This window comes from Bos mutus, chromosome 3 (assembly GCF_027580195.1).
Source record: "Bos mutus isolate GX-2022 chromosome 3, NWIPB_WYAK_1.1, whole genome shotgun sequence".
Lineage (NCBI taxonomy): Eukaryota > Metazoa > Chordata > Mammalia > Artiodactyla > Bovidae > Bos > Bos mutus.
Window position 1 is genome coordinate 91,072,065 of NC_091619.1, and position 24,955 is coordinate 91,097,019.

Genomic DNA, 24,955 nt, shown 5'->3' on the forward strand with positions numbered 1-24,955 from the left:
TGCCAGACAGGGGTAATGCTTTTATATTAGTTTTTCTGTAACAAGAAAAATCAGCTTTGAAGTTTTTATCATTTTTTTTTCCTTAAAAAAGAATAAAAAAAAAAAAAAAAGGCACCCAGAACTCCCCTCAGGCTCAAAGAATAAAAAAGTTCTCTCATCGGTGCAGCTGGGCCCTTCGCTCTTGCTCCACCCAGCCCCGCCACCTCCGCCGAGCTCCAGCCCAAGACATCAGCAGCCTCAGACCTTCCCTCTGGCATCAGTGGGGCTCATCCAGCAAAGCTGTGTCTGGGCCCGGCCAGGGCCTGGAGGGGAATGACTGCCCCAGCCTTGGGGAGCATGACCGGTGGGCCAAGGCAGCAGTCCTGAGGGTTCCTTTCCTCAAATGGAGAGAAAGGAAGACCCAGTCTGTGAGTTCCAGAGGGTGCGGGCACCTGGCCACAGACAGCATGGAGATAACTCTCTGTCTTCTCTGAGGGACAGACGGAGAGGGCAGACAGACAGACAGTGAGCTGGCCATTTCTGGCTGGGGCAAGAGCTGTTGGTGGCAGAGACTGAGAAGAGCTATTTGCATGTGACTTGTGTATGTGTGTGTGTGTGTGTACATGTGTCCACGGGGCAGGGAGCAGGTACCCATGAGTGCTGGGGCTGGTCAGACCCTTTGCCTTGTCTGTAGGACTCAGGGACTGAGGGCAGCATTGAGTGTGGGGCTGACAGGGGGAAGTTTGGAGGACGCTATGCAGCTGGCTGTGTGTGGGTGTCTGGCTGTGGATGGACTGCAGGAAGGGGTGGGGAGGGGAGACTGGGTCCAGCCTATGTGTGGAGTGGGGCCTGGTGGGTGCTGTGCTGGGAGTGTCTGTGAGCAAGGCAGAGTAGGGGCACGCAGGGCTCAGGCACGTGCTGCAGAAAGGCTCCAGCGGTCCGTCGTCCTGCAGAACACGCGGGCGCGTCAGGGGAGGCCAAGGCAGACCTGCCCACCAAACCCAGCCGGGGCCAAGGGGATTACAGCTGGGGCCCTGGCAGGGTCAAGCAACCGCAGGCCCAAGGGGAAGTTGCCCTGGGAGTCCAGAGCCAGTGGGGGGCGCCCACTGGGAGGTGCTCCTGGGGGCCTGGTGTGGACTGGAAACCTCTGGACCCCTTTGGCCTCTCCCGGGGCTGCTGACTGTGGTCGACGTCCTCCAGACGGGTAGATTCTCTCCACCCTAGGACCCACAGTGCCTTCCTGAGGGCCCCAGCACCCCACTGAATGGCTAGTCACCCCAGTCACTGGCCCCTGGCTCTGCCCGAGGACAATGCATGGAGATAAGGGGCTCTGCCTTCACGCCCCTGGGTCCAGGAGTCAAGAAAGGTGACTCCCAAGCACTGCCTCTGGGGTCGCCCTCCACAGTCAGGTAGCAAGCCCAGCACACTCACCCCTCTCTCTGCCATCAGCTGGACCCCTGTTCCCTCCTCCCTATGTCCTCCACAGGATCCTCAACCCCACTCAGACTTCTCTCTGTCTCAGACCCTACTTCAATTCAGCATCCTAATAGTGACCCAGTGGCCCCTGGACCCCCAGCTCAGCTTACTCTGATATCTCTCCTGACCAAACCTCCCCTCATGGCTACTCCTCACCACCATGCCCACCCTCCGACCTCCTCCCCCAGGAGACCAACCCCTCCCATCTGCACCCTTTCCCTTTCCAGCCTGAGCCCCAGCATCTGCAAGGCAGCCTCTCTCTTGCCAGCACCCTCAGTTTCCTTGTTCCTTGCCTTCCTGTCTCACACTCCTGGCCAAAACCTCAGCCATGGAAGGATCCAACTGGCCATCATCTCCACACCCACCCTGGTCTGCTGAGTACCTGTTGCACAAAGAAACCAGAAGGCATCGAGCGGGTGTGAGTTCACATCCAGCCACAAAGCCGCTGATCTGCATGTGACTGTAGCCTCTGGAGAACTGACCCTCCTGCCCAAGTCAGTCCTTCCTCCTGCTTGCACAGGTGGGGCTACACCCAGCTCTCCTCTCTTATGCCTTTAACTCCTCCCTCAACATGGGCCTCTCCCCATTGGCATTCAAACCAGCTCCGTTGCTTAAAAAAGGCCCAGTGTGAACAGAATCCTGCTGAGCTTCATGCATCCTTCCCACCACCAGCCTCACTCATCTCTTCACAATCAAACTTCTCAACAGACTTGTCTATAATCCCTGAGCCCTCTCCTTTCCAGCCACTTTCTCCACCCTCTTTGCCCCTGAAACTGCTCCCCACAAGGACCTGAAACTGCTCCCCACAACTGACCTCCCTGTAGATAAGTCCAGTGGGTCCGTGGTCATGCTCAGCTCCATCAGTCTCTGTTATGCTCACACAGCTGATTCCTTCCACTTCCTGTGCATGGATGCATAACAGGCATGCACGTGTATATGTGTGTGTGCACATGTGCACACAAGGGCATATGTGCCTGGGGCGGCATGCATGTATGTACTCGCGTGCACACATGAGTATATGCAATGGTGTACTTGTCCTGCATCTGTGAATACACAGTAAAGTACATGCGAGTGTATCTGTGCACATGTGCAGTGTGTGTCTGAGTGTCTGCTTTGTGCATCTGATGAGTGTGAGTGTGTGCACATTGGTGCACTATGTGCGCGTGTGATGACTCTCTGTCCTGGGCTGTCTGCAGCTCTGCCTCCCTCCCCTGGTGCTCTGTCCCCTTCCTCCCGCTGCTCCCCTCCAGCTGGCAATCCCCCTCCCTCTTCTCTCCCTGGAGAGCTCCCCCAGCCTCTCGTGGCCTCGGGGACTGTTTCAAGGCCTACGATTCCTGGACCTCCCTCTCCAGCCAGACCTCACTCTGGAGCCCCAGATGCAAATAGCCAGTCCACCCTGGGCAGCTCCCCAGTGCCCTCCAAACTCACAGTTCCCCTTACCAGACCTGCTCCTCCATAGTACTATCGTTCACCTGGAATTCCAAGCTAGAACTGGGATCTTGTCTTCTCCCTCACCCCACGTCCAGCAGGACTAGCTGGGCCCTCAAGTCTGCACCTCCAGACCTCTTTCAGGCTCATCTGCTTGTCTGCATCCTCACTGCCCACCTCCAGCATCTCTGGCTTGGGTTGCAGCAGTAGCCTCCTTGTGGGCCCCCATATTCATTCCGTGCTTCCTCCCTCCCAGTCCCTGGGTGTGTCCCATCGGGGACGCATCGCTGTGGATGGAGGCCCTGGCACGGGCCAGCCTCCCGCTGGCATGCTGTCATCCCCAACCTCACACCCAGGGCCTTGAGCACACTGAGAGCTCTAACAGATTTGCAAAATGAACAATGAAGCAGGGTACAGAGGGTGGAGAATGGGCAGAAAGACCCTAGACTGGGGTCAGGGGCAGGAATGTGGTGAAGCAGGCTGGGGCGCCCCACACAGACCACCCACCTATGTCAGATCCCGTTCACCCAGTCCCTATCGCCTTTCTTCTTCCTCCTCCTCGTCATCATCCTCCTCCTCCTCTTCCTTCTCCAACCGGCCCCGGTCCTTGGAAACGTCACCAAACTCAAAGTTGCCCTCTATGTCCAAGACCTGCAGGTGCTTCAGCTTCCGGAAGGCACTCTCCACCACGGAGCCCACAGCCAGCTTGTTAAACCTGTTCAGGGCACCCAAGTGAGGTCTGTGCCATGAGCCAAACAGTGTCCCCACAGTGACCCAGCCCAGAAGTGGAGTGGTAGGGACGGGCCCTCCAGGAAGACATGCAGTAAGCACAAAAGAAGGGGGCTTAGGAGTCCAGGCCATCACAGGGCGCTCAAGGTATTGTGTGGCTACTGCAGCGGGGAAGGGTGACGTCTTAAGGAGGAGAGAAGGCCTCCACTGTATATGCTCTTACTATGATCTGAGGGTGGCAGACACAGGCAAGTCCTCCTGCCTGCCCATTGGCATTAACCTGGAGGTCTGAGGATGCTTTGTGGCCAGCCTGAAGTCACCTTGGTGCTGGGTGTAGAGGGGCACGGGAAAGGCCAGGGCCACAGTGGGCTGGGGACACACATTTGGGAAGGAGAAGGCTGGGCTCTGATCTCAGGCCCCCTCAACTCTCTGTACCTCAGTCTCCTGCAGGAGCCGAGGCACAGGTCACACTGCACCCTGATGTCACCCAGCCTGAGCCTTCTGGGCCACAAACCCCTGGGAGTATACATGCTGCCTTTCTCTGATCTGTCTGACTTGGAGGGGGATGGTGGGAAGGACCACTCTGGTTCTGCTCTCCTTGGGGAGCTGGGTCCCCTGAATCATCCTAAACCCCCAGAACCCAGCGATGACCTGAACATCTGCTATCCTGGGTCTGAGGCCCAGGCCCAGCCTGTCCAGCTGTGAACACAGCAGTCAACTGTGCTTTCTGAGCCTCAGCTTTCCCAGCTGTAAATTGGGAAGATGCTCTCTGTGGTCCCTTCCTGCCATAGGAACATCAAGAACACCCACAAGTTCTGCTTTTTAAAGTTTCCAAAGCCCTTTCACAAACCAGTGAACCTCACCAGGCCTGGCCAGGACTGTCTCCACCCTTGAGAGCTAAGGGAACAGGAGCTCACTGGGGCTCTCTGATGTAACCAGTGCTCTGCTCAGTGGAAGCACTGCTTCAAGCACTGACGTGCTTCAAGCACTGGCCTCCACCTGCGAGTGGTTCCCATGGGCCCTAACCATTCTGCTGGAGCTGGGCAGCCCCCTGAGGGGTAGGGGCAGGGCCTCCTACCTGAGAAAAATCCCTTTGAGGTTGGGTGTGGAGTCAAAGGCATTGGCGGGCACGGCACTAATCTTGTTATTCTGCAGGTACAGGTACTCCAGCGACTCTGGGAGCCCCCCAGGGATCTCCGTGAGCTGATTCCCGGCAATGTCGAGCAGCTGCAGGGATGAGCAGGGCAGATACAGCACTTGACAGCTTGCCAAGCTCCCACTGACCCGGAGCATTCTAAATCTCATAACCCCGTGAGGCGGGCTCTATAACTCTCCCCATTTCCAGATGGGAAAACAGAGGCTTGGAGAGGTTCAGAGATCCATTGCAGGCCATAGGGCCCGTAGAGCCTGGAAGCTGGGGCTTGTGACTCCGAATGCTTGTTATAATTGGCGTATATCCTACCCTGCTCCTTCCATCCGGCCACATGAATTCATGGCCACAGTGTCTGGGTGCTAAAGTCCGTCCTCCTTAACACACCTGTCACCTCCCTCAGACTAAAGACCCCAGAAGGGCAGGGACTAGGTGTCCTCCAGTCTTTAAATCACAACCCAGTTTTGTCGGATGAGGATGGGGGCGGGGCTGCTCCTTTGTAGATCTCAGGGCCATGTGGACAGGGGCTGAGGGCCAGAATTCAAGGCCCACAGTGACCCTGGCATGGCAACCAGGCCCCAGACTGGTCAGTGTCAGACTCACCACAGGCTTAGAGTCCAGGAAGCAGGTGGCCAGGGACATGGGGTGGTTTTCCCAGGGAGCAGAGCACAGCTGCAGCAGGAAGGAGCCCTGGACATGCCCGGGTATGGCTCACTGCCTGCACCTCAGGCTGTCAGCACCCTCGCCCTGATACACACCTGTGTAGCCACGGGTGGGCTTCCATCATCTCAGGCTCCCTCCTCACCCTGACAGGCTGGGGCTCAGGGCCAGGGAACTGGGGGTCATAAATCCAGATTCCAGATTCAGGGGAGCACACAATTCAGGCACCCTAGGGAGCCTCCCTGTCACCTTCTCAACCAGCAGGACTCCCTGCTCCCCACGGATCCAGTACTTCCTCATTCATTCTAGACCTCCTCAGTGCCCGTGGACACTGGGGACATGGAATCCACCGAGACACTTCCTCTGTGCTCGGGAAGCCAGGCTGGCAGGAGAGATGGACACCACAATCTGACAATGACAGCAGTGGAACCGGGCTGTGATACGGGGGCCGGGGAGGGGACCGACTCAGCCCAATCAGGGTTGGGGGAGCAGACGGCAGCCAACACAGGTGGGAGCTCTGGAGCAGTGAGAGCAGCTGCTTGTGCAAAGATCCAACAGGCTGAGGAAGATCTTCACCAAATACCCCACTCCTGACTGGACTCACCCAGACAGCCATTTAACCTGCCCATCGTTGGTGGCTTCCTGGAGGAGGTGATAATTGAGCTGAGTCCTAGGTATACGATAAGCTCTAGGAGGGCAGTAACCCTGGATCTGTCTTATTCCCCTCTAGGTCCTCAGTTCTAGAACTGGGTCTGCATGTGGTCAGGGTTTGGTATCAGCTGGTAGAATGAATGAATGAGTAGGTGTCACTGGCCTTCCAGCCAAGGGGACAGTATAAACAAAGTCCAGGGCATCTGGGAAACCAAGAAGCTCAGCTGGGAGCAGAGGCAGACCAGGCACTGAAGGTCATGGCCAGGATTCTGGTCTGGGTTCTAAAGGGGAGCCACAGAAGGGTTCTGGGTGGGTGTACAGTGAGCACGTTTGTGTTTTTATTTTTTCAAGATACCTGCTGATTGCATGTGGAATATAGGAGTAGAATGCTCCTAGGAAGCTGAGGTCCAGGAAGAAATGGGGGTGACTTGACTTTCTGATATGACCAGTAGGATGGAGAGAAGTGGAGAGATGGGGAGATGTCATGATAGACTGGGCAGCTTCAGTAACAGTGGGCAGTGGGGGTCAGATGGTGTGGAAAAGGGGGTAGCAGGGCAGCATCCACATTTCCTATGGACACCCAGGTGGGTGTCACCCCCTTCGGCAAATTAGCCAATGCAGCAGGAGGAGCAGGTGTGGAGGAGAGGGCAATGGGGTTGGGACCCCTTAAGAACTGGCACAAGAGAGACTGGCGCAGGTGGCTGGACCCTGATGTCTGACACGTAGCAGCGCTCTCTGGGTGGGGGAGACCCTGGCTGCTCCTGGAGGACCAGCCGCCTCCCACCTCTCATCCTCGGGGCTCAGCCCCACCTCCCTGCCTCCCACTCTCAGGGCCTCTCCCCTGCACTCCCCTCAGACATCCCCACCCTGACAGCTCCCCTGACACTCATGTACTGTGTGCCTCCCACAAGCAGGGCCCTGGTCCAGCAGTGCACACAACAGACTAAAACGCCTGCGCCGTGTTCCAGCAGGAAGAGCAGGAACAAACAAGTAAACAGATGACCTACTGTCGGAGGGAAGAGGTTATGAAGACAACAAAGCAGAGGAAGGTGGCAGGCGGTGAAGGAAGGCCTCCCAGTGAGCAGAGCCCTGCGAAAAAGGGCAGAGCAAGGCCTGAGGACATTTGGGAGAGGCGACCTGGTAAAACAGCAGAGCCTCCCAGGTTCCCTAATGAAGGTCCCTTTCAGCCCTTCACTGGGTCGGGAGGCTTCACTTATAACCAAGGAGGCTCAGTTCACATGGCCAGACAGCCCTCCTGTCTCGGGCTGTGGCTACAGGAGCCACAGCCACTGGTCAGTCCCAGAAACCTCAAGTTCACTCCTCTAGACTCTACAGCCTGGTGAGGTTAACCCACCTCAGGCACCTGCCATCCTCCCCTCCCCCAAGCCCAGCCTTCTCCAGGCACCTATCCTGTGCCCACAGGTGGGTGAGCTCCGCTTTCTCATGCCACCTGAACTGTCCCTGTCCTTCAGTCCTCTGGGACAATGCCCCCCACCTGCAGCCATGACCTCCCCTTGTCCCTACAGAGTTCCTCAAGCCTGTCCCTGCAGGTGGAAAGCTCTGCCTTGCCTGCCAGCTGAACTCTGCCCTGTGCTGCTGTACCATGAGCCCAGACCTTTGGCATGGCCCAGGCTCCATACCCTAATGCCCAGGCTGCCCAGCAGGCCCTTCTCTAGAGGCCCTGCCCTCCTGCTCCCCCCTCACCCGGGCCCAGCAGATGGGTGGGCTCAGGGCAGCCTGACCAGTAGTACCCAAATGGGCACGGCCCTGGCCCCTTACCTGCAGACCAGAGAGGTCGGTCCAGGCACGGGGTCCCAGGGCCCGGTTGCGCAGCCGGTTGCCGGTGAGGTAGAGCTCTCGCAGCTGGGCCATGCCGGCCAGCGCCCCACGCGCCAGGGCGACCAGCTCGTTGCGCTTGATCTTCAGCACGTGCACGTTGCGTGGCAGCCCAGGCGGCAGGGTGTGCAGCCGGTTGCCGGAGAGGTCCAGTGAGCGCAGCAGACGCAGCTTGCGGAAGGCGTCGCGGTGCACCCGCGGGCTGGTGATGCGGTTGTAGCTGAGGTTGAGCTCCTCCAGGTGGTAGGTGGTGGCAAAGTCGTCGCGGCCGACGCCGGTGATCTGGTTGTGCAGGATCATGAGGGTGCGCACGCGGCGCGGCAGGCCGCTGGGCACGCGCTCCAGCGCGTTGTTGTACAGGTGCACCGTGTGCAGCCGCTTGAGGCCCTGGAAGGCCCGCGGGTGGATGCCTTGCGCGCGCAGCTGGTTGCTGTGCAGCAGCAGGTACTCGAGGCTGCGGATGGGGGTCAGCACGTCCGCGTCCACACTCCGGATGGCGTTCTTCTCCAGGTGCAGCAGCACCAGGCTGCGCGGCAGCCCCGCCGGCACCCGCGACAGGTTGTTGCTGGACAGATCCAGGTACTCCAGGCTGGAGAGCTTCCTGGAGGGAAGCGGGGGATTAGGTCTGTGGGCAGGAGCCCACGTGGCACTTGTTTCCAGCATTACTCCCAAGGAAGGTGGCAGGAGACTTCCCTCTAACTCATCCCAGCTCTGCCACTAGCTGACTGGGGAACTCAGTCCTCTCCCAGCCTCTCAGTGGTTTGACTCAATGATACATTGGTGTAAGAAGGATCTAGCATGGTTTCTGACACAGGATTTGTTTGAAGACTGTTTAAAGCTTTTTGTCCTTTTAGGCTACCCTGGGCCTAAAAAGCTGAAAATAGATCTGCCTTCAACAAGAATGCTTGAGTTTCTACGTTGTACCAAGAATCCAGCCTCTGCAAACATTTCCTTGCCTTACTAGAATTTGGGCAGGACTTACATAGTGCTATTCTTTGGGACAGAAGTATCAGTAAAGGCACAAGCCTTAAAGTTCCTTCTCCGAGAAAACTGGCCAGGGGCGGGTGGGCAAGGACCCGGCCAGGTGAGCCCTGGGAGGGGCCTCCTGAGCGCAGAGCTCACTCGGAGGCCAGGCAGGGGCTCACCAGAAGGTCTCATTGTCCAGGCCCTCATCAGTCAGGTGGTTGTTCTGCAGGTACAGCTCACGAAGGTTGCTCAGCTCGCTGAAGGCACCTGGTGGGATCTTCTCCAGCTTGTTGTTCTGAGAGATGGGTGGGAGGGTGGGAAAGGGGGCATGAGGGACAGCCAAGGGGCAAGGACGCAGCCTTGAGATGAGATATGGAGAGGGGTCTGGGGGAGCCATGGGGAGAGGGCCCAGGCCTAAAAGACTTAGTGTGGGACTGACGGCCAGGTGTCTGGGTCTCTGTCTGCTTGTCTGCAGTGGATTCGGTGCCCCCCAGCTCGTGCCGAGGCCCCGAAGCCTCACGGCTATGCCCATGTGGGCCTGGGCTCTCCCCCTGCTCAGGCAGTGCTCCTTCCTGCCCTCTCCCTCCCACCTTGAGGTGCAGCTTGTAGAGGGCAGGTGGCAGGTGCTTGGGTACATGGCGCAGGAAGTTGCTGGACAGAATGAGGATCTCAACATTGCTGGAGCCGTTGAACATGTTGTCCGGCAGCCCGGCGTCCGCCAGCTTGTTGTTGTGCAGATACACGGACCTGGGGGCGAGGCGCAGGTTCTCTCTCAACCATCCCCACACCAGCTCACCTGGTGAGCCTCCAGACCTTGCTCAGGTTGAGCCTGTGGCCCAGGGCACCCTCTTCCCATCCCAACAACCTCAGACTCCACCAAATCCAGTTCCCTCTACATAGTCGAGGGGACGAAGGAACCACCCCACAAGTTAGTGGAAGAAACAAGACTTCCTGATCCCCAGTCCCTGCTTCTCCATAACCTTCAAGGTTCTCACTTGTTCCCCAAGTGTTGCAGCCCTGGAGTCCCTGCCTGTCCACACAGCTGGCTCTGAGCTCTGTGGGACCTCCTGAGAATGGAGCCTGTCCCTGTCACCTCTTTGTCCCCAGTGCCCAGCACAGGATCTGGATTCAGAGGAGGTGACCCCTCATTCATTCAGCAAGCATACAGTAAGTGCCCCTATGTGCCAGGACTGTTCCAGATCCTAAAGATACAGCAGTGGACAGAACCAACAAGTCCCTGCCCTCATGGAGCTAACCTACTACAAGGAGAGAAGACAACAGAGTGGCACCTGAGGCTGTCAGCACCTTCTCCTCCCCAGCACCCCCACCCCACCCCTGTTCACATACCTGTGCTGTGGGGCCTCACCCAGAGCAGCTCTCAGCAAGGGCAGCTCTGCCTATTGGAAGAGGCTTCTCTTCCCAGGGGCTGGGCAAGGAGGGAAATATCCTCACCTGCTCCCCACAATTCCCCAGACATCACCCTCTGTCCTTACCTCTGGACTGACTCCTTCTCCTCCTTTAGGGGTCAGCCTTCCAGACCCTGTGCCCCTGCAGCCCTGGGTGTCTGCCACCTCAGCCCTGAGCATGGGGCATCAGGGCTGCACTGCACTGCCCATCCCTCCTCTCTGGGTTGCTTGTACCCCACTCAGGGCCTGAAACCTCTGCCTCAGCTTTCCCCCTTTCCCCAACCTAAGCCCAGGGTCCCCCTCTGACCTCTGACCTCAAGTTTGGCTTCTGACCAAAGGTGAGCCCGTAGATCTTGGTGAGATAATTGGCAGCGAAGTCCACACTGATCAGGGCATTTGGCAGGAAGCGGGGTGCCAAGGTCAGCTGGAAAGGGAAGAGTTGGGGTAGAAAGACCAGTGGAGGGTGAGAGGCCGGTATGGAGTCACACTACCTGCTGCTCATCTGAGTCCCTTCAGTTTGTCTCCTCTCTGCAACTAGAGCCATCTTTCTAAAGTTTCCAATAACACAAAACCAGAACGTCTATGGCTCCCCATAGTCCTGAGCTTGACACTCAAATCTCTCCATCTTGTCCCCTGGCCTGCCCATTCTCCTGGCCTCTTCCCTCACTGCCCCCTGACACTGGCCCTCTGTGCAGGCACAGTGAGCACCCACGTTTCTCCAGCCTCAGTCCACGGTATCCACCCTTCACTTATTCAACAGTACTCCCTGAAATCTGCAATATGCAGGCAGAGTTCGGGCCCTGGACATGTCCTAGGGAACAAGACACAGATCCCTGCCCACACCACCCACACCAGAAGCTTACATCCTAGTGGAGAAGATGATACACAAGGAATAAAAGCATCGAGAGTGATCACTGCTGTGCCAGGAATTCAAACAGACTGAAGACAATGAACGACTTTGTGGGGTGCTTGGAGAATAGATGACGGCACTCTAAATGCCATCTGTGGGGGAGAGCACCCACACAGCAAGAACAGTGAGTAGAGGCCCATGGGGGGGATCTGCCAGGTTTGGGGGGTGGGAGCCAGTGGGGAGATGAGTTAAGAAAGCCAGGAGGGCCGGGGACACAGGTCTGCAGGCCTCAAGGAGACATGTGGGTTTCTTCCTGGGCAGAGGGTGAAGCCGTTGGGAGGGTTTTAAGTGGGGAAGGGACAATATAGAGCTAGAGTGGGGCAAGATTTTGAAAAACCCCTCTGGCTGCTCTGAGGAGAAGGGCCACAGATGAGAAGGTGGTTGTCCTGTGCTGGTGGGCAGGGCAGGGGTTTGGGGAGCTGTGGAGAGAGCAGACGTGGGTGAGCCAAGCACTCCTGGATTCATGGCTCTGACCAGTGGCGGGCGTTGCAGATGGTTGGAGATGCCCCTTCCAGAGATGGGGAGCAGGTAGTTCTATTTCTATCAAACATCCAGGGAGATGCTGAGGAGGCAGGTGGATCTTTGAGTCTCATGTGGGAGTAGGGGAAAGCCTGGAGACCACCTCTGGACGTGGCCTTGATGTAGATGGGTGTTATAGACCAAGGAGGAGATAGCCACCTTAGGAGTTTGGAGAGAAGGGCCAGGACAGAGCCCTGCGGCAGGCTAAATATTGCGAGGCTGAGTGCCTCTGTCCCTTCACTCATGCTGTCCCTTTTACTGCAGTGCCCTCCCCCTTGAGGCCTCTGGTTGAAATCCCATTACCCTTCATGGCCCTTCAAATGCTATCCCTCCAGGAAGCCCTCCAATGCCCCCTCCCCGTGGGGATGAGCTCTCACCCCACTACACCGATGTAGGCCTTGGCCTCAGTCATCATCTGACCACTCTGAAGCCCTGTGTTAAAGTGTGGGGTCTGGACTGTGTCTGAGCACCAGTAGGAACCCAGCAGCTGGCCCCAAAGAGGCCCTGGTGAAAGTTCCCTGAGCTCAGCCCCAGACACCCTGCCCTGCTGCGGGCCCCTCACCTTGTTATTGGCCAGGTACAGGTAATTGAGGTTGGTCAGATGCTCAAATGCCTCCTCCGGGAGCCCTTCAAAGGACAGGCATCGGTCAGAGCCCTGGATGAAGGAGACGCTACAGGGGAGCACGTGAGCACTGACCACCCCACACCCACCCCGCCTGCCAGGACAGGGAGGTACTGCCTGGGGCAGATGCGGCTCTGACCCCTACCCAGCCAGTCCCAACAGGCCTGCCCAGTGCCACCCCACCCCCAACCCTGCTCTCAGAGGCCCAGGCTCAGAAGAGCAGATGACAAGTGTCCGCTGAGAGATGGCTGATTCTTCACCTTCTCAGGGCAGCCTGGGTGGGAATGGGCACCCAAAAGATCAGGCCACAGGGCAGAGGACCTGCCAAGAAGGAGTGTGCCCCTGGGGACAGCTCCAGAGGGTCAGAGAGAATCTTCACACCCAGCCCCAGGCAGGGTAGAGCAGGCCAATGGCTTCTGAGCCCCTTCCCACCCCCGCCCTGCACCTGGCCCTCTCCTGCCCCATCTGGCAGATGCGCTGTCAGAACCCAGCTGTCACCGGGAGCCCAGCCAGGCTGGCCCTTCTCCAGTCCTGAGGTCGGCCTCTGACACTCAGTTCTGAGCTCCCAGACCCTCAGATGCTGGGACTCACCCAAGTATCTAACAAGAGGGAACAGTTACATAAACTGTGCTGCATCCCTCTGTGGAATACCTTGTGTCAAATGATGGCCGTGGAGAGTTTTCAGCAACATGAGAAATGCTGCTGAGCTAACAGCTAAGTGAAACAAAGCAATTATAACAGTTATAGTATCAATACTATCGGTACAGCTATGAATTAAAAACACAAAGAAAAAAGACTGGATTGGATTGTAGTGATGGCTGTACAACATATAAACTTATAAAAGCTCATCAGATTATATCTTTGAGTTGGATAAACTTTATGGTGTATAAATTATGCTTTTTTTTTTTTTAATGGAAAGAAATATACCAAAATGTTAATAGTGATGAACTTCATGTGGCTCAGCTGATAAAGAATCTGCCTGAAATACAGGAGACCTGGGTTCGATCCCTGGGTAGGGAAGATCTCCTGGAGAAGGGAAAGGCTACCCACTCCAGTATTCTGGTCTGGAGAATTCCATGGACTGTATAGTCCATGGAGTTGCAGAGTCGGACACGACTGAGTGACTTTCACTTTCACTTTTCAGGTGGCAGTGGCAGGATAATGAGTGGGTTTTTGTATTCTAATTTCTATATTTCCAAATTTTCTACTATAATTAGAAACTATTTTCATCATCAGGAAAAAAAAAAAAACTTTTAAAATTTGAGGATTCTACACTCTTTGATTCTAAAGGCCTCTGTGATTCCTCGGACGCTGGAGTCTGAGCTGCTCGAAGCCTCTCCCTTGATCAGACTCCCCGGTCTCAGAAACACCCAGCGGTGGCTGTTAGGCAACCACAGGAGCACGTGCTGTGGATCTGGAGGCCAGCCCAGCCCAGGCCTGCTCTTTCCCACATGCCAGGGTCTGCAGGGCGGGGCTTTCCCCATAGGCACCTAGTTTCCTGTCTGGGGTCCCAGCCCCCAGCCCTGGGCGATCCCTCACCTCGGGAAGTCAGGCGGTTGTTCTGGAGGTTCAGCGTCTCTAGCCGATGCAGCCGGGAGAGCTCCCTGGGGTAGATCTTCTCCAGCTGGTTGTTCTAGGTGGGGAGAGGTGGAGACGGTGAGGAGACAACACAAGGGGGGGTGCCCAGGGCTCCTGCCCCATTAGAGGCCTGCACCCAGCTCAGTCCATTCGCAGGAGCCAGTCCCTCCGTTGGGCCCCTCCGTTGGGATTTTGCCCCATGGTGGACAGACCCTGGGTACGGGCTCTGAGCCAGGCCCACATGTGGGTGTTGCAGGTACAGCAGTATCCACAGCAGAGGTGCAGGCCCCCCTTCTAAGAGTGCAGGCATATACACACACACACACACACACAGATATCCACAGGCAGTTCAAATTTAGAATGCTGTCTTCCCTCCAGAACTGTTCCCACTTAGTGACAGGTGTCCCCAGCCCATTCCCCCCTTCCCCAAGCCAGAAACCCACCTTTGGTTCCTGGCCCAGGGGATCCCGCTTCCCCTTGAGATGTTTTAAAACCTGGGTCAGGTAGCACCTCCTCCAGAAGCCTTCCTGGGTTGGATTGGGGGCTGGACTAGGAGCTGCTCTGGCCTCACAGCACCAGTCCTTCAATCTCTGTCTATTCCTTCTACCTGTTTAGGTCTCTGCCTCCCAGATAGACAGTGAGCACCTCACAGGCAATATATGTCCGAGACCTTCCTACTTGCCCAGCAGCCCACACAGGACCAGAAGCATAGAGCTGGTTCACAGGAGCTACTTGGTGAATGAACCAAGAATAAGTCCTGTCCTCGGCTTGTCTCTTTCCCTCAAGGTCCCTTGGTCTTGGGCTCCCACCACCGCCAGTGCAGACCCATGGGGGCTGTGTGACCATGGGCCGGTCACTGTCCTTCTCTGGGCCTGGTCTCCTTTGGAAACAGGCGCAGCAGCCCCTCCCTGTCCCTCAGGGATACATGAAGGTGATTATGGTCGCATCAATGCCCCCAGAGTTCTCATCTGGGATGCTGTGTCCCACTTCGGGAGGTTCTAAAATCTAGACTGGGCCTCAGCTGGGGACAGCACTAGACCCCCCGAGCCCCCAGGGTGCTCCTTGGGGGTCTGCTGTGTGTTCACTTTCCTGGTCCATAATGGTGTCTGAGGTACCCTGTCTTCCCAGAGGGTCAGCTGAGGACAAGTCTGTGTTGGAGCTCAGACAGGTCCTGACTCTACAGACAGCCTCAGCCCAGACCCTGCCACGAGACAAAGCAGGTCATAACATCACAAGGCTCTGTGCCCGGAATGTCAGAGCCGGGATGCCCCTGGTGGAGCCATCCTTTTGTCTGACCTGCCCTAGCGCCCTGCGTCTGGAGGGTGGGAGGCCATAGGCAAGGACTGTGGTGGGGGTGGGGTGGTTCCAGGATGGGAGCCACTATGTGTGGGGCAGCCCCCGGTGACCGTGACCACTGGCACAGCGTCCCAACCTCACCTGCAAGGACAGGTGGTTGGTGTGCTCGGGCAGGTCCCCCGGGAACTCGCGCAGGTCGATGCCGCCGCAGTCCACGACCCCCTCCTGGGAGCAGGCGCAGTCTCGAGGACAGCCGATGGTGGCTGGGCCACGTCCCGGCTCCTCAGGGCTCAGGACTAGCACCGGCTCCTCCTCCGAGAATTCATTCTCTTCGGGGCTCAGGCTGCGGGCGCCGCTTCGGCCAAATCCTGGGGCCCTCACGGCGAGCACCACTCCCAGCTGCCGCGGCAATAGCAGCAGGAGCAGCAGCGCCCAGCCCTGGGCCATGGTGCCTGCAGGAGGGGTCAATTCAGACTCACCCAGAGACCGGGGCTGACTTAACTTATCAGGTAGCGCAGCCAAAGGACTAGGGCCCATGGAAGTCATGCTGGGGCCTTCCACGCCACAGGGCAGAGCCCCTCTAGACCCTGTCCTCTGCACACACCAGCTCTGCTGGCTGCCGCCCTCCCATCCACACCCCCTTATCAGCTCTGCCCTCTGGCGGCTGGGGAGGGGGGATGCAGGGGTGGGAGTGGGGGGCAGGTGAGCTGAATCCCTGTCCTTAAGCAGATCTGCAAAACCTCCCAGAACCCTCTCTGGGCCTGGCCTCAAGGGATCTGTGCCCTCATTTCACAGAAAGGAAAGCTGAGGCCTGGGAAGAGCTTGGACTTGCAGGGCTTGGCTTGGACTTGGCTGAGCTCGCTGTCCTGGCACAGGCAGTGCTGGAAGGGGCCTGTCCGTTGAGCAGCCACAGGTCATGGTGGGCCAGCAACAGGTCTGGGACACCACAGGTCTGAGGTGTCCCAGCACCTCAGATTGCCATTCCAGGATCTTCAGGACATGGCCCTGCCTCTCCTCCAGCTCCCACATTCACCTGCCCTGCTTATTGTCTGTTTCGTGTTCCTCCCTCCAGGCCTTGGGATGTGCTGTTCCTTCTGCCTAGAACCGCCACCACCCGCCCCCCTCTCCCCGCCCTGCCTCTTGTGCAATCAGCAGTTTCTCCAAGAACTAACGCCAGTGTTAGGTCCCCTGGCATATGAGATGCCCCAGGGCTCGGTATCACTTTGTTCCCCCAGGGCTTGGCATGAGTTGAAAATGTGATGTTTTGTGTTTCTCCCACACAGAGCTGTGAGCCATTCTCTGTCCCTGTGTGCTTCACACAGAGTAGTCATTAGTGAATGGAGCAGCTACTGCCTGAAAAACACTCAAGTCCTGTCTCTGGTGTTTGCACCCTCAGCTGCCCTCACCAGCAACCTGTGGTGCTCTTGGTCAACTGCCACCTGCAAGAGACCTCTCCCCAGCATGGTCCCTTAAGGCAGCAAGGAGCAGGTAGAGGGGTGGCCTTAGGCCACTGGGGAAGATGCTGGGGTTCCATCATCCAGGCAGCCATGGGCATGGCTTAGCTCTGGGCTGGTCCCTGGAGTTCCCTGTAAGAGACTCACTTAGCAAACATCTCTGGGGTGCGGTAAGTTGGGACAAGCAGTAGCTCTGGTACGCGGACTCTGGAGTCATACACACCCAGGTCAGGTCCCCTTTACTGCTCAGTGCCTCTGACCTTGCTGAGCCTGTTCCTCATCTTGTAATGCAGATAACAGATCTAACCTCAGAACTCCTGGAGGGAATCAGCAAGAAAGCAGATGCAAAGCCCCCGGCACCCACTGGATGATGAAGCTGCTCTCACTATTGTGATGCTTACGACGCAGGTACACGACAGGCGTCCAAGCCTAGGTGCACCCACTCTGCAGCCTGAGGATCTCTTCCCACCATGAGCCCAGGGATCACAGCCCAGTGGTTAGAAAGCTCTGATGAGATGCTGGGTCTGGGAGGGTTGAGCAAACAGGGAGCTTGATGGTGATACTGATGTCTGGTTAAGCAGGCATGCTCTGAGCCAGAGAGCCGGGGCTGTGACCTCTGCTCTGGCCCTCATCAGTCCTGTGACTCTGGGCAAGCTTTGCCACCCTCTAAATCTCACATTCCTCCCCATCCAACTGGGTGGCCCCAGAGCTCTCCTGTTGGGGGGACTGTGAGAGTCAGTGGGATGCATGTACTGCACACAGTAAGTGCTCAATAAATGTTAGCTCCCTGCTAGTTAGCTCCACCACTAACATCCAATCCATGGGCACTGTTGATGTCCCAACCACAACACTGTCGGCTTCAGAAGCCCCTGCTTCTTCCCCTTCCAGTGCATAGCTCCTGATTGTGCCTTTCTGGCCCAGTGCTAGGCCCACCTCCTCACTGAAGATTTGCACATTCCATTCTTCAGCGAATTCTGCTGCCCCGTGGCTGCTGCGGTATTTCAGATACTGCTTAGCCTCACTTGTTGGCTCAGCCAGCTCTTGAAGGTGAGGCCCCATCTAGCCCTGTGCTAGGCCTAGGGGATACAGGTAAAGTAGATAAGGTCCATGCCCTTAGTCTCCAAGAGGCAGCAGACCCCAGTAAAATAACCACTGCCCACCAGCCTACGTAAGCCCTGTAAAAGGGGCATGAGGCCCCAGAAAGAAAGCTGTGAGGAGAGAGAAGATGGCCGGCAGCCAGACTAGCTTGACCCATAGGTAGGTCCACAAGGCCTCGGCAGACTCAGGCCCCTGAGGCAGCAGAGAACCAGGGGGCCCAAGCACACACGGCTCCCAGGCTCCATCAGCAGCAGTGATGGATGCATGCTACAGCCTGGCCCTGCCTGCCCTACCACACCCCTCTGCCTCACGCCCTGACCAAATGGGCAATAAATCCTTGGCCAGTCTACTGACCGTCTATTCCCAGGGCTCGTTATAACCCCCCAGCTATCTCAACAGCTTCCAGCCCCTGGAGCATCTGCATTAGACCTGAGTCTCCCTAGCCTGCCTGCCCACCTGTCTGACCCCACTGCAGATCCAAACTCTGGGAGACGAAGTACGGGCACAGGCCCAGGCCCCAGATTCAATCAGGGCAGGAGGCCAAGAAGGATCCTCCCCACAAATCTTATACACTCACTAGACCAGCTAGTTCTCATCCTTCACCTTCAGTTTTGCATCTGTAAGGATCTGTACACTGTATCTATGCTGCTGCTGCTAAGTCGCTTCAGTCGTGTCCGACTCTGTGCGACCCCATAGACAGCAGCCCATCAGGCTCCCCCGTCCCGGGGATTCTCAAGGCAAGAACACTGGAGTGGGTTGCCATTTCCTTCTGCAATGCATGAAAGTGAAAAGTGAAAGGAAGTCGCTCAGTTGTGTCCGACTCTTCGCGACCCCATGGACTGCAGCCTACCAGGCTCCTCTGTCCATGGGATTTTCCAGGCAAGAGTGCTGGAATGGGGTGCCATTGCCTTCTCCACACTGTATCTATACAAATATTTAATTTATATTAACATATGAGCCAGATTAAAAATGTTATCACCACTACACTATAGATAAGCAGCTGAGGCCCAATGGGGTTGGCCAATATAACACAGCTGTTAAGTGGCAAGGCCAAGTTCCCAGCCTTGGTCTTAACCACAAAGCCATGGAGCCTTTCCCTGGGCCAAGCACAGCTGGGCACTGAGGACCCAAACAAGTGACTCAGGTATGGCTGCTGCCCTTAAAAACCTCACATAGCTACTGCTCAATACAGTGGCTGCATGTGGCTATCAGCACTTGAAATGTGGCTACACTAAATTGAGAGGTGCTATAAGTATAAAATGTAGTATATATGGATTTCAAACAGTACAAAAAATGTAAAATATATCATTAATATTAATAACATAAAATATCTCATTTATTTTTATAGTATTATATGACAATATTTGCACATTTTGAGCTAAATTATTAAAATTTTGCCTGTTTCTATCATATATTAATGCATATATGTGGAATCTAGAAAGATAGTACTGATGAACCTATTTGCAGGATAGTAGTGGAGAGTCCCTTGGACTGCAAGGAGATCCAACCAGTCCATCCTAAAGAAGATCAGTCCTGGGTGTTCATTGGAAGGACTGATGTTGAAGATGAAACTCCAATACTTTGGCACCCTGATACAAAGAGCTGCCTCATTGGAAAAGACCCTGATGCTGGGAAAGATTGAGGGCAGGAGGAGAAGGGGATGACAGAGGATGAGATGGTTGGATGGCATCACCGACTTGATGGACATGGGTTTGGGTGGACTCTGGGAGTTGGTGATGGACAGGGAGGCCTGACACACTGTGGTTCATGGGGTCGCAAAAAGTTGGACGTGACTGAGCAACTGAACTGAACTGAATTGAATGGAGATGCAGACATAGAGAATAAACTTGTGGACACTGTGGGGGAAGGAGAGGATGGGATGAATAGAGAGGGTAGCATTGAAACGTATACAATATCACATGTAAGACAGATAGCAGGGTGGGAATTTGCTGTATGACGCCGGGAGCTCAAACCCAGTGCTCTGTGACTACCTAGAGGGTGGGACAGGGTGGGAGGTGGGAGGGAGGTGCAAGAGGGAGGGCACGTATTTATAACTATGGCTGATTCATGTTGCTATATGGCAGAAACTAATACAATATTGTAAAGCGATTATCCTCCAGTTAAAAATAAATTAATTTTTTTTAAAATGCATTGCCTGTTTCATTTTACTCTTTTTAACATGACTTCTAGAAAATTTTATGTCACACACAAGGCTTACATTGGTGGTTCTCATATTTCTGTTGGTCAGTGCTGGTCTAGACATTTTGTGTAAATTGAGTATTATAATACCAGTGTCATCAGAGGTGTGATAGAGGGAACCTAGAGTCCACAGGGGCCCAGAGGAGGCCTAAGTATGTCCGAGGCTAAAAAGACTTCAAGAAAAAGCAATGCTTTATCTAGCCATGAAGGATGACTATCAGGCAAAAGGAAATGGGTGATACAAGCAAAGGGGTCAGTGTGTGCACAGGCCCTGGGGCAAGAGCACTCACGTGACCTCTACAAAGCTCACTAGAGTATCTGTGGGGGTTGGAGGACTGAGCAGTGGCCATGGTCCAAGCCAAGAAAAAAGTAGACAGCCAGATTAGGAAGAGTATCCCTTATCTTTGGAGAGATGAGAGGTTATTGAAGAACTGGAGTGTGGCATAGGTAGGCTTATGGAGGGACCAGTGGGGAGCTCATAGAGGCTGTGCAGTGCTGCAGGCAAGGGATAATAAGATTGGTCTAGGCGGAGGGAGCTGCTGAGCTGCAGGATGGAGAGGAAGAGGTGGTTTCAAGGGAGTGGGAGAAGTAACAGGGCTTGGACAGTGGTGGCCCCAGTTCTATGTCCCCCTTCTTCCAGCTTGGCCAGCCACCCTGAGGGCCTTGGGATCCTGGGTAGCTCCAGTTCCACCACCTCATTTGCTTGTGACTTTGGTGACATCACTGACCCATCTGAGTCTCAATTTTTTTGTTTTGTTTCTCTAAGAATGTGGAGCAAGATAAGCCCCCAAGTCCCTTCTTTGTGCTGAGCCATGTTGGAGCTGTGTGTGGAAGAACAGCCTTTCGAGGCTTTGGAAGTCCCCAGAGTGAGCAGTCCTGATGAGCAGAGCTCACACTGTTGGGAGAGAGGGACAGTTCAGTCTGTTGGAGTTGTTCCAATTTGAATTGCTGTGTGCACCTGGATGAGTCGCTTCCATGCTCTGAGCCTCTGTTTACTAGTCTAAGCAATGAGATAAGAGCTCCTCATGAGGAGTCAATGAAAAGACGTGCCCAGCTGATGCTGGAACCCAGCAAGTGCAACATACTTGGGGTTACTGTTACTGTGGAAATAGCTGGAACCCACTGTCACCCATCCACCCCTACCCCCCGGGAACCAAACCTTAAGGCCCAGAACTGCTTAAATGAGGGGTTAAGGCAGGACTAGAAGAAGGAGGGTGAAGGGAGATCCAAATCAGGAGGTCAATCCTCAACCCCCAGCACCACCTCCCTCCTCCACTCAAATTCAGTAAAGATTTGCTGAGCATCTGCTCTGTGCTGGGCCCCAAAAGCTGTATCTTACTGACTACAACAGAAATCCCAAGACTAAGAATGAGTCTTCCTACTTTGCAGAGGAGAAAACTAAAGCACAAAGAGGCTCCCACTGTTGCCCACTCCCAGCAAGCTGCTACTCTAATGCTTTTGCCTTGGGAAGCCACTCCTGCTGGGTTAGGGAGTTCTGTGATGCTCCCGCAGCACCCTTCAGGGCTCAGCTGAGCTTTCCCTGACTCCCTAGGCAAGGAGCAGGTGCTCAGGAAATGTTTGCTGAATGAAGGAATGTATTTGTGAAAGGCAGACTTGGAAAGAGCTACAATATTATCATCTGGTCTGATTTCCTCAGTTTACTCATTAGTATTTTAAAGGCAAGGCCAGGATTAGATTTTGTGTCTTCTGACTCCTGCTCAGAGCCTTGGGCCGGTCCTGAAGACTGAGTAGGGATTCTCCTGGTGGACAAAGGGAAAGAAAAGGCACTCAAGGCAGAGGGCAAGCCATGAGCAAAGGCACAATGTGGGGAGGGTAAAGAGGAAGATGTGTTTAAGGGTAAACAGGGAAGGGAAAGTCAAGTTTCCAAGGGTATCAGGCAATCTGCTAAGGGGTTGCTGATAGGGAGCTATCAAGGGTTCTAAGGAGATCATGGTCAGAGCTCTTATGTAGGACTCTGCCAGGCCTAAAGGTGCAACCATTAAGTCACCCCTGTCCCAAGACTCAGATAGAAGGGACAAAGATGCTCCCTCAAGATTTCATGAAAGCATTCATGTGAATCTGACATTTCTTAACTTGAAAAGGCTGGCCCTGGACCCTAAAAGGGGACATGACCTCCCAGGGGCTCCCAGTGGGGCCTTCTGTAGCTGGGTTGACCACAGCATCACTTTCCCGGACCAGCTTGAAGTCCAAGGGTAGACGTTCCAGTGTGTGTGTCCCTCCATCTTTCCATGATGCTCTGCAAGGTGCAGGGTGCGCATCCTTCTGTGCATCCCAGACTCGGATCCGGACGATCATTGCCACAAGCACGCTTGTGTCTGCTCCTCTCCTGAACTTCAGGCTGCCGCTACCGCCCACCCCCAGCCTCAGCCCCAGCCCCGGAGGCCACCAGCAGCTCGCCGCCGCCCCCTGTTCCACCTGACGGCGCATCAGGTATTTTAATGCCGGATCGCATCCCCCGCCCAGGCCCGCCTGGAGGTTTAAGGACCTAGGAGCTTTGAGCGCCTTCGCCGGGGCGCGCCCACCTCGCCCCGGACCCTGCACTACGCCGCCATCCCCCAACCCCCTTCTCAGTCCCGCTGTCCCAGCGGGGAGGCAGCGGGATAGACAGACAGACACCAGACACCAGCTGAGAGCTCTGGCTCAGAGACTGCGCGGCGCGGGGCTGAGGAGCCAAGCCCAGAGCGGGTTGGGACAGGGACGCGCGGGCTCCGCCTCACCTGTCCGCGCGTCCTGGGAGCAGATCTCTGCCCCGCTACAGGCCTCAGTTTCTCTGTCTGTAAAGGGGTCGAAGAGTGGGCTACCTGGGATGATCTGACGTGGAAAGACACGGGCATACTCAGCGACCAGGCTCCAAGTACAGGGCTCCTCTACCCACCCCGTTCCACCTGCCCCCTACGTTCCCTGTCGCCTGCCCCCTTCCACTCCCCCCTCCCATCCGCCCGCAGATTCTTTCCAGATGTGCGCAGCGGGAGGGGCCGGGGCTGGGACCAGCCTCCCGCCGGAGATGAGAACAGGCCCCTGCCGGGTCGGGACCGCGGAGGGTCGCGCCCCTGAGGCAGATCTCTTTGGCTGCGCCCTCCGGGTAGGGCTCGACTGAGGGGGCGAGATGCGTGGCCCCGCCGGGCCAGCTGCTGGGGCCATCGTACCAGGGCGGGAAGTCCGAATCCGCTGTCCAGCCAGGTCCCGGCCCTCGGCCCACCCGGCCGCCTGCGCCCGGTACCTGCTGCGCCCGCCGGCCCACCGCGCTCTCCCGAGTCTCGGCTGCGCTCCGCGGGCGTGGGCTCCTTCCATTCAAGTCCAGCCGTGCGCTCGGCGACCGACGCAAGTTTTGTTGTGGGTTCTCTCCTCCCCGCCTCTCCCCCGCCCCCACCCCCCCGCGTGCATCTGCTGGACGCCGGCCTCCTCCGGACACAGGCACAGGGTCCCGGCAGGCGCGGGCAGGGGAGGGCCTGCCCCTCCCGGCGTTGGACCGGGCTGAGCCCCACTTCCCCTGGAGGAAGAGGCGCCGCACAGACCCCTCACCCCTCTCCGCCCTGGCGGGGCCGCCGTACCACGCCCCGACCCCTCTCTAGGAGACTGGGAAGGCGGGGCGACGCTTCCTAGTTCCCAGCTTTCCCAAGTGGAACCGGACCCCCTCCGGGCCCCAGCACCTGAAGGGCGGGCGAGAGAGCGGGCCCCTTCCACCAAGTGCGTCTGAGTTCTACCTCCCTCCGGGGAGAGGATTTTGCAACAGCTCCAGACAAGAGTACCTTTCCGTTCACTCTCCTACCTTGGGGTCCTGGGCCGTGGCTAACTGAGCAGCGAGCCAAGACACTGCTGTGCCCCTTCCTGGAAAAGTTCCCCCCAACAACCCTCCACCCCTACACCTTGGCCCTGCGCCCACAGCCTGGTGAGCCTTGAAGGACGATAAATTGGGCTGAGACTAGGGTGCATGGGAATCCCAGTCGCAGAGAGACTAAGTGGGTGAGCCGTGAGCCCTCGTGGCACCATACTGCTCCCAGGAGCTGAAGACGTTTCCAAGTCAAGGAGTATTAACTACTAGCAGCTGAAGCAACACGGTTTGGCGCCAGGGTCTTTGGCGGTAGAACACGATGGGGCTAGGTTAGGTGGTACTTGGCACTTCCACTGCCTAACTAGGCTCTCCCTCATACCTGCCCTGGCCTGTGGCAGAGCACCCACAGCTACCTTACCTGGCTGCCCTTCTGCTGCAGAGGGGAAAGGATAAGTAACTCAAACTTGGGACAACTTGTTCAACTTCAATTGCCAGAGCCCTGAATGAATGAACAGCTCATGTAAAGGCTCCAGACCTTTCACTGCAGCTGCTACTGGATCCTGATTGTACCACATGCATTACTCTCTAACCTTTACAACCCTGCTAAGACAAGAACCTGCCTCTGTTTACAGATACAGAGACATCCTTAGAAAGGATAAATGATTGCGTAAAATGGCCAGGTGTACTTTCCCCCACAACTGGAGTTCTTTCCATGATGGAGATCAGCAGGTAACTTAAGCAGGCAATTGTAGAGCCTGGATTTGAACCCAGGACTGTCTGTTTCCATTACACCAAGAACCGAAGAATGGGAAAGGGAAATATTTTTGCCTTCTTTGGCCTCAAATTCCAGTTCTCTCAGAGCTTAAACTTATGAGAGTTGGTATGATTCACAGGATTGGACAGGAGCCAACACAGAGCTGCATCTCATGTCTTCTCAACATTAAGCCTAGATTCAAGTGGAGCTAGAACAGCAAGATTCTGCTGTTTGAATACACATCAACTAAAGACTGCCTTCTTGAAGGACTTGAGAATCAGCACATATGCTGAGCGCCTAGTGTGTTAAATTCATGAAGACTTTAATCATTGCAGCCTGGTAGGGAAGGTATTCTCCAGCCACAGGGCACACCACATGCCCCACCTACCCCATCCCCTCCCCTCAGAGAAGTAGGCTGTTCAGTGGGATGCCAAGGTAAGGCTCACGCAGG

General features: G+C 56.0%; 1 protein-coding gene across 2 annotated transcripts; it reads right to left on the reverse strand.

Moving 5' to 3' along the window:
• PODN (podocan) lies at positions 1–23,356 on the reverse strand. 2 transcript variants are annotated; one of them, XM_070368037.1, is made up of 12 exons: positions 23,199–23,342; positions 22,696–22,789; positions 15,348–15,658; positions 13,872–13,965; positions 12,273–12,337; positions 10,596–10,705; positions 9,466–9,622; positions 9,055–9,170; positions 7,853–8,510; positions 4,691–4,839; positions 3,391–3,598; positions 1–926 (listed from the first exon to the last, which is right to left on the reverse strand). In XM_070368037.1, exons 3-11 carry the CDS (start codon positions 15,651–15,653, stop codon positions 3,418–3,420), a joined length of 1,836 nt encoding a protein of 611 aa, XP_070224138.1. In that variant the 5' UTR covers positions 15,654–15,658; positions 22,696–22,789; positions 23,199–23,342; the 3' UTR covers positions 1–926; positions 3,391–3,417. The 2 variants fall into 2 exon arrangements, with proteins under 2 accessions (XP_070224138.1, XP_070224137.1); XM_070368036.1 differs by lacking the exon at positions 22,696–22,789 and having other exon boundaries at positions 23,199–23,356.
• Positions 23,357–24,955: the final 1,599 nt, after the last annotated feature.

What these genes read in the sequence shown, in the direction of transcription:
- PODN (XM_070368036.1), bottom strand. Translation starts at nt 15,653, where the DNA reads ATGGCCCAGGGCTGGGCGCTGCTGCTCCTGCTGCTATTGCCGCGGCAG. An exon ending in CTGGACAATGAGACCTTCTG is followed by an intron (nt 8,511 to 9,054) that starts GTGAGCCCCTGC and finishes GCTTCCCTCCAG; the next exon opens with GAAGCTCTCCAGCCTGGAGT. An exon ending in CCGACCTCTCTGGTCTGCAG is followed by an intron (nt 4,840 to 7,852) that starts GTAAGGGGCCAG and finishes TCATCCCTGCAG; the next exon opens with CTGCTCGACATTGCCGGGAA.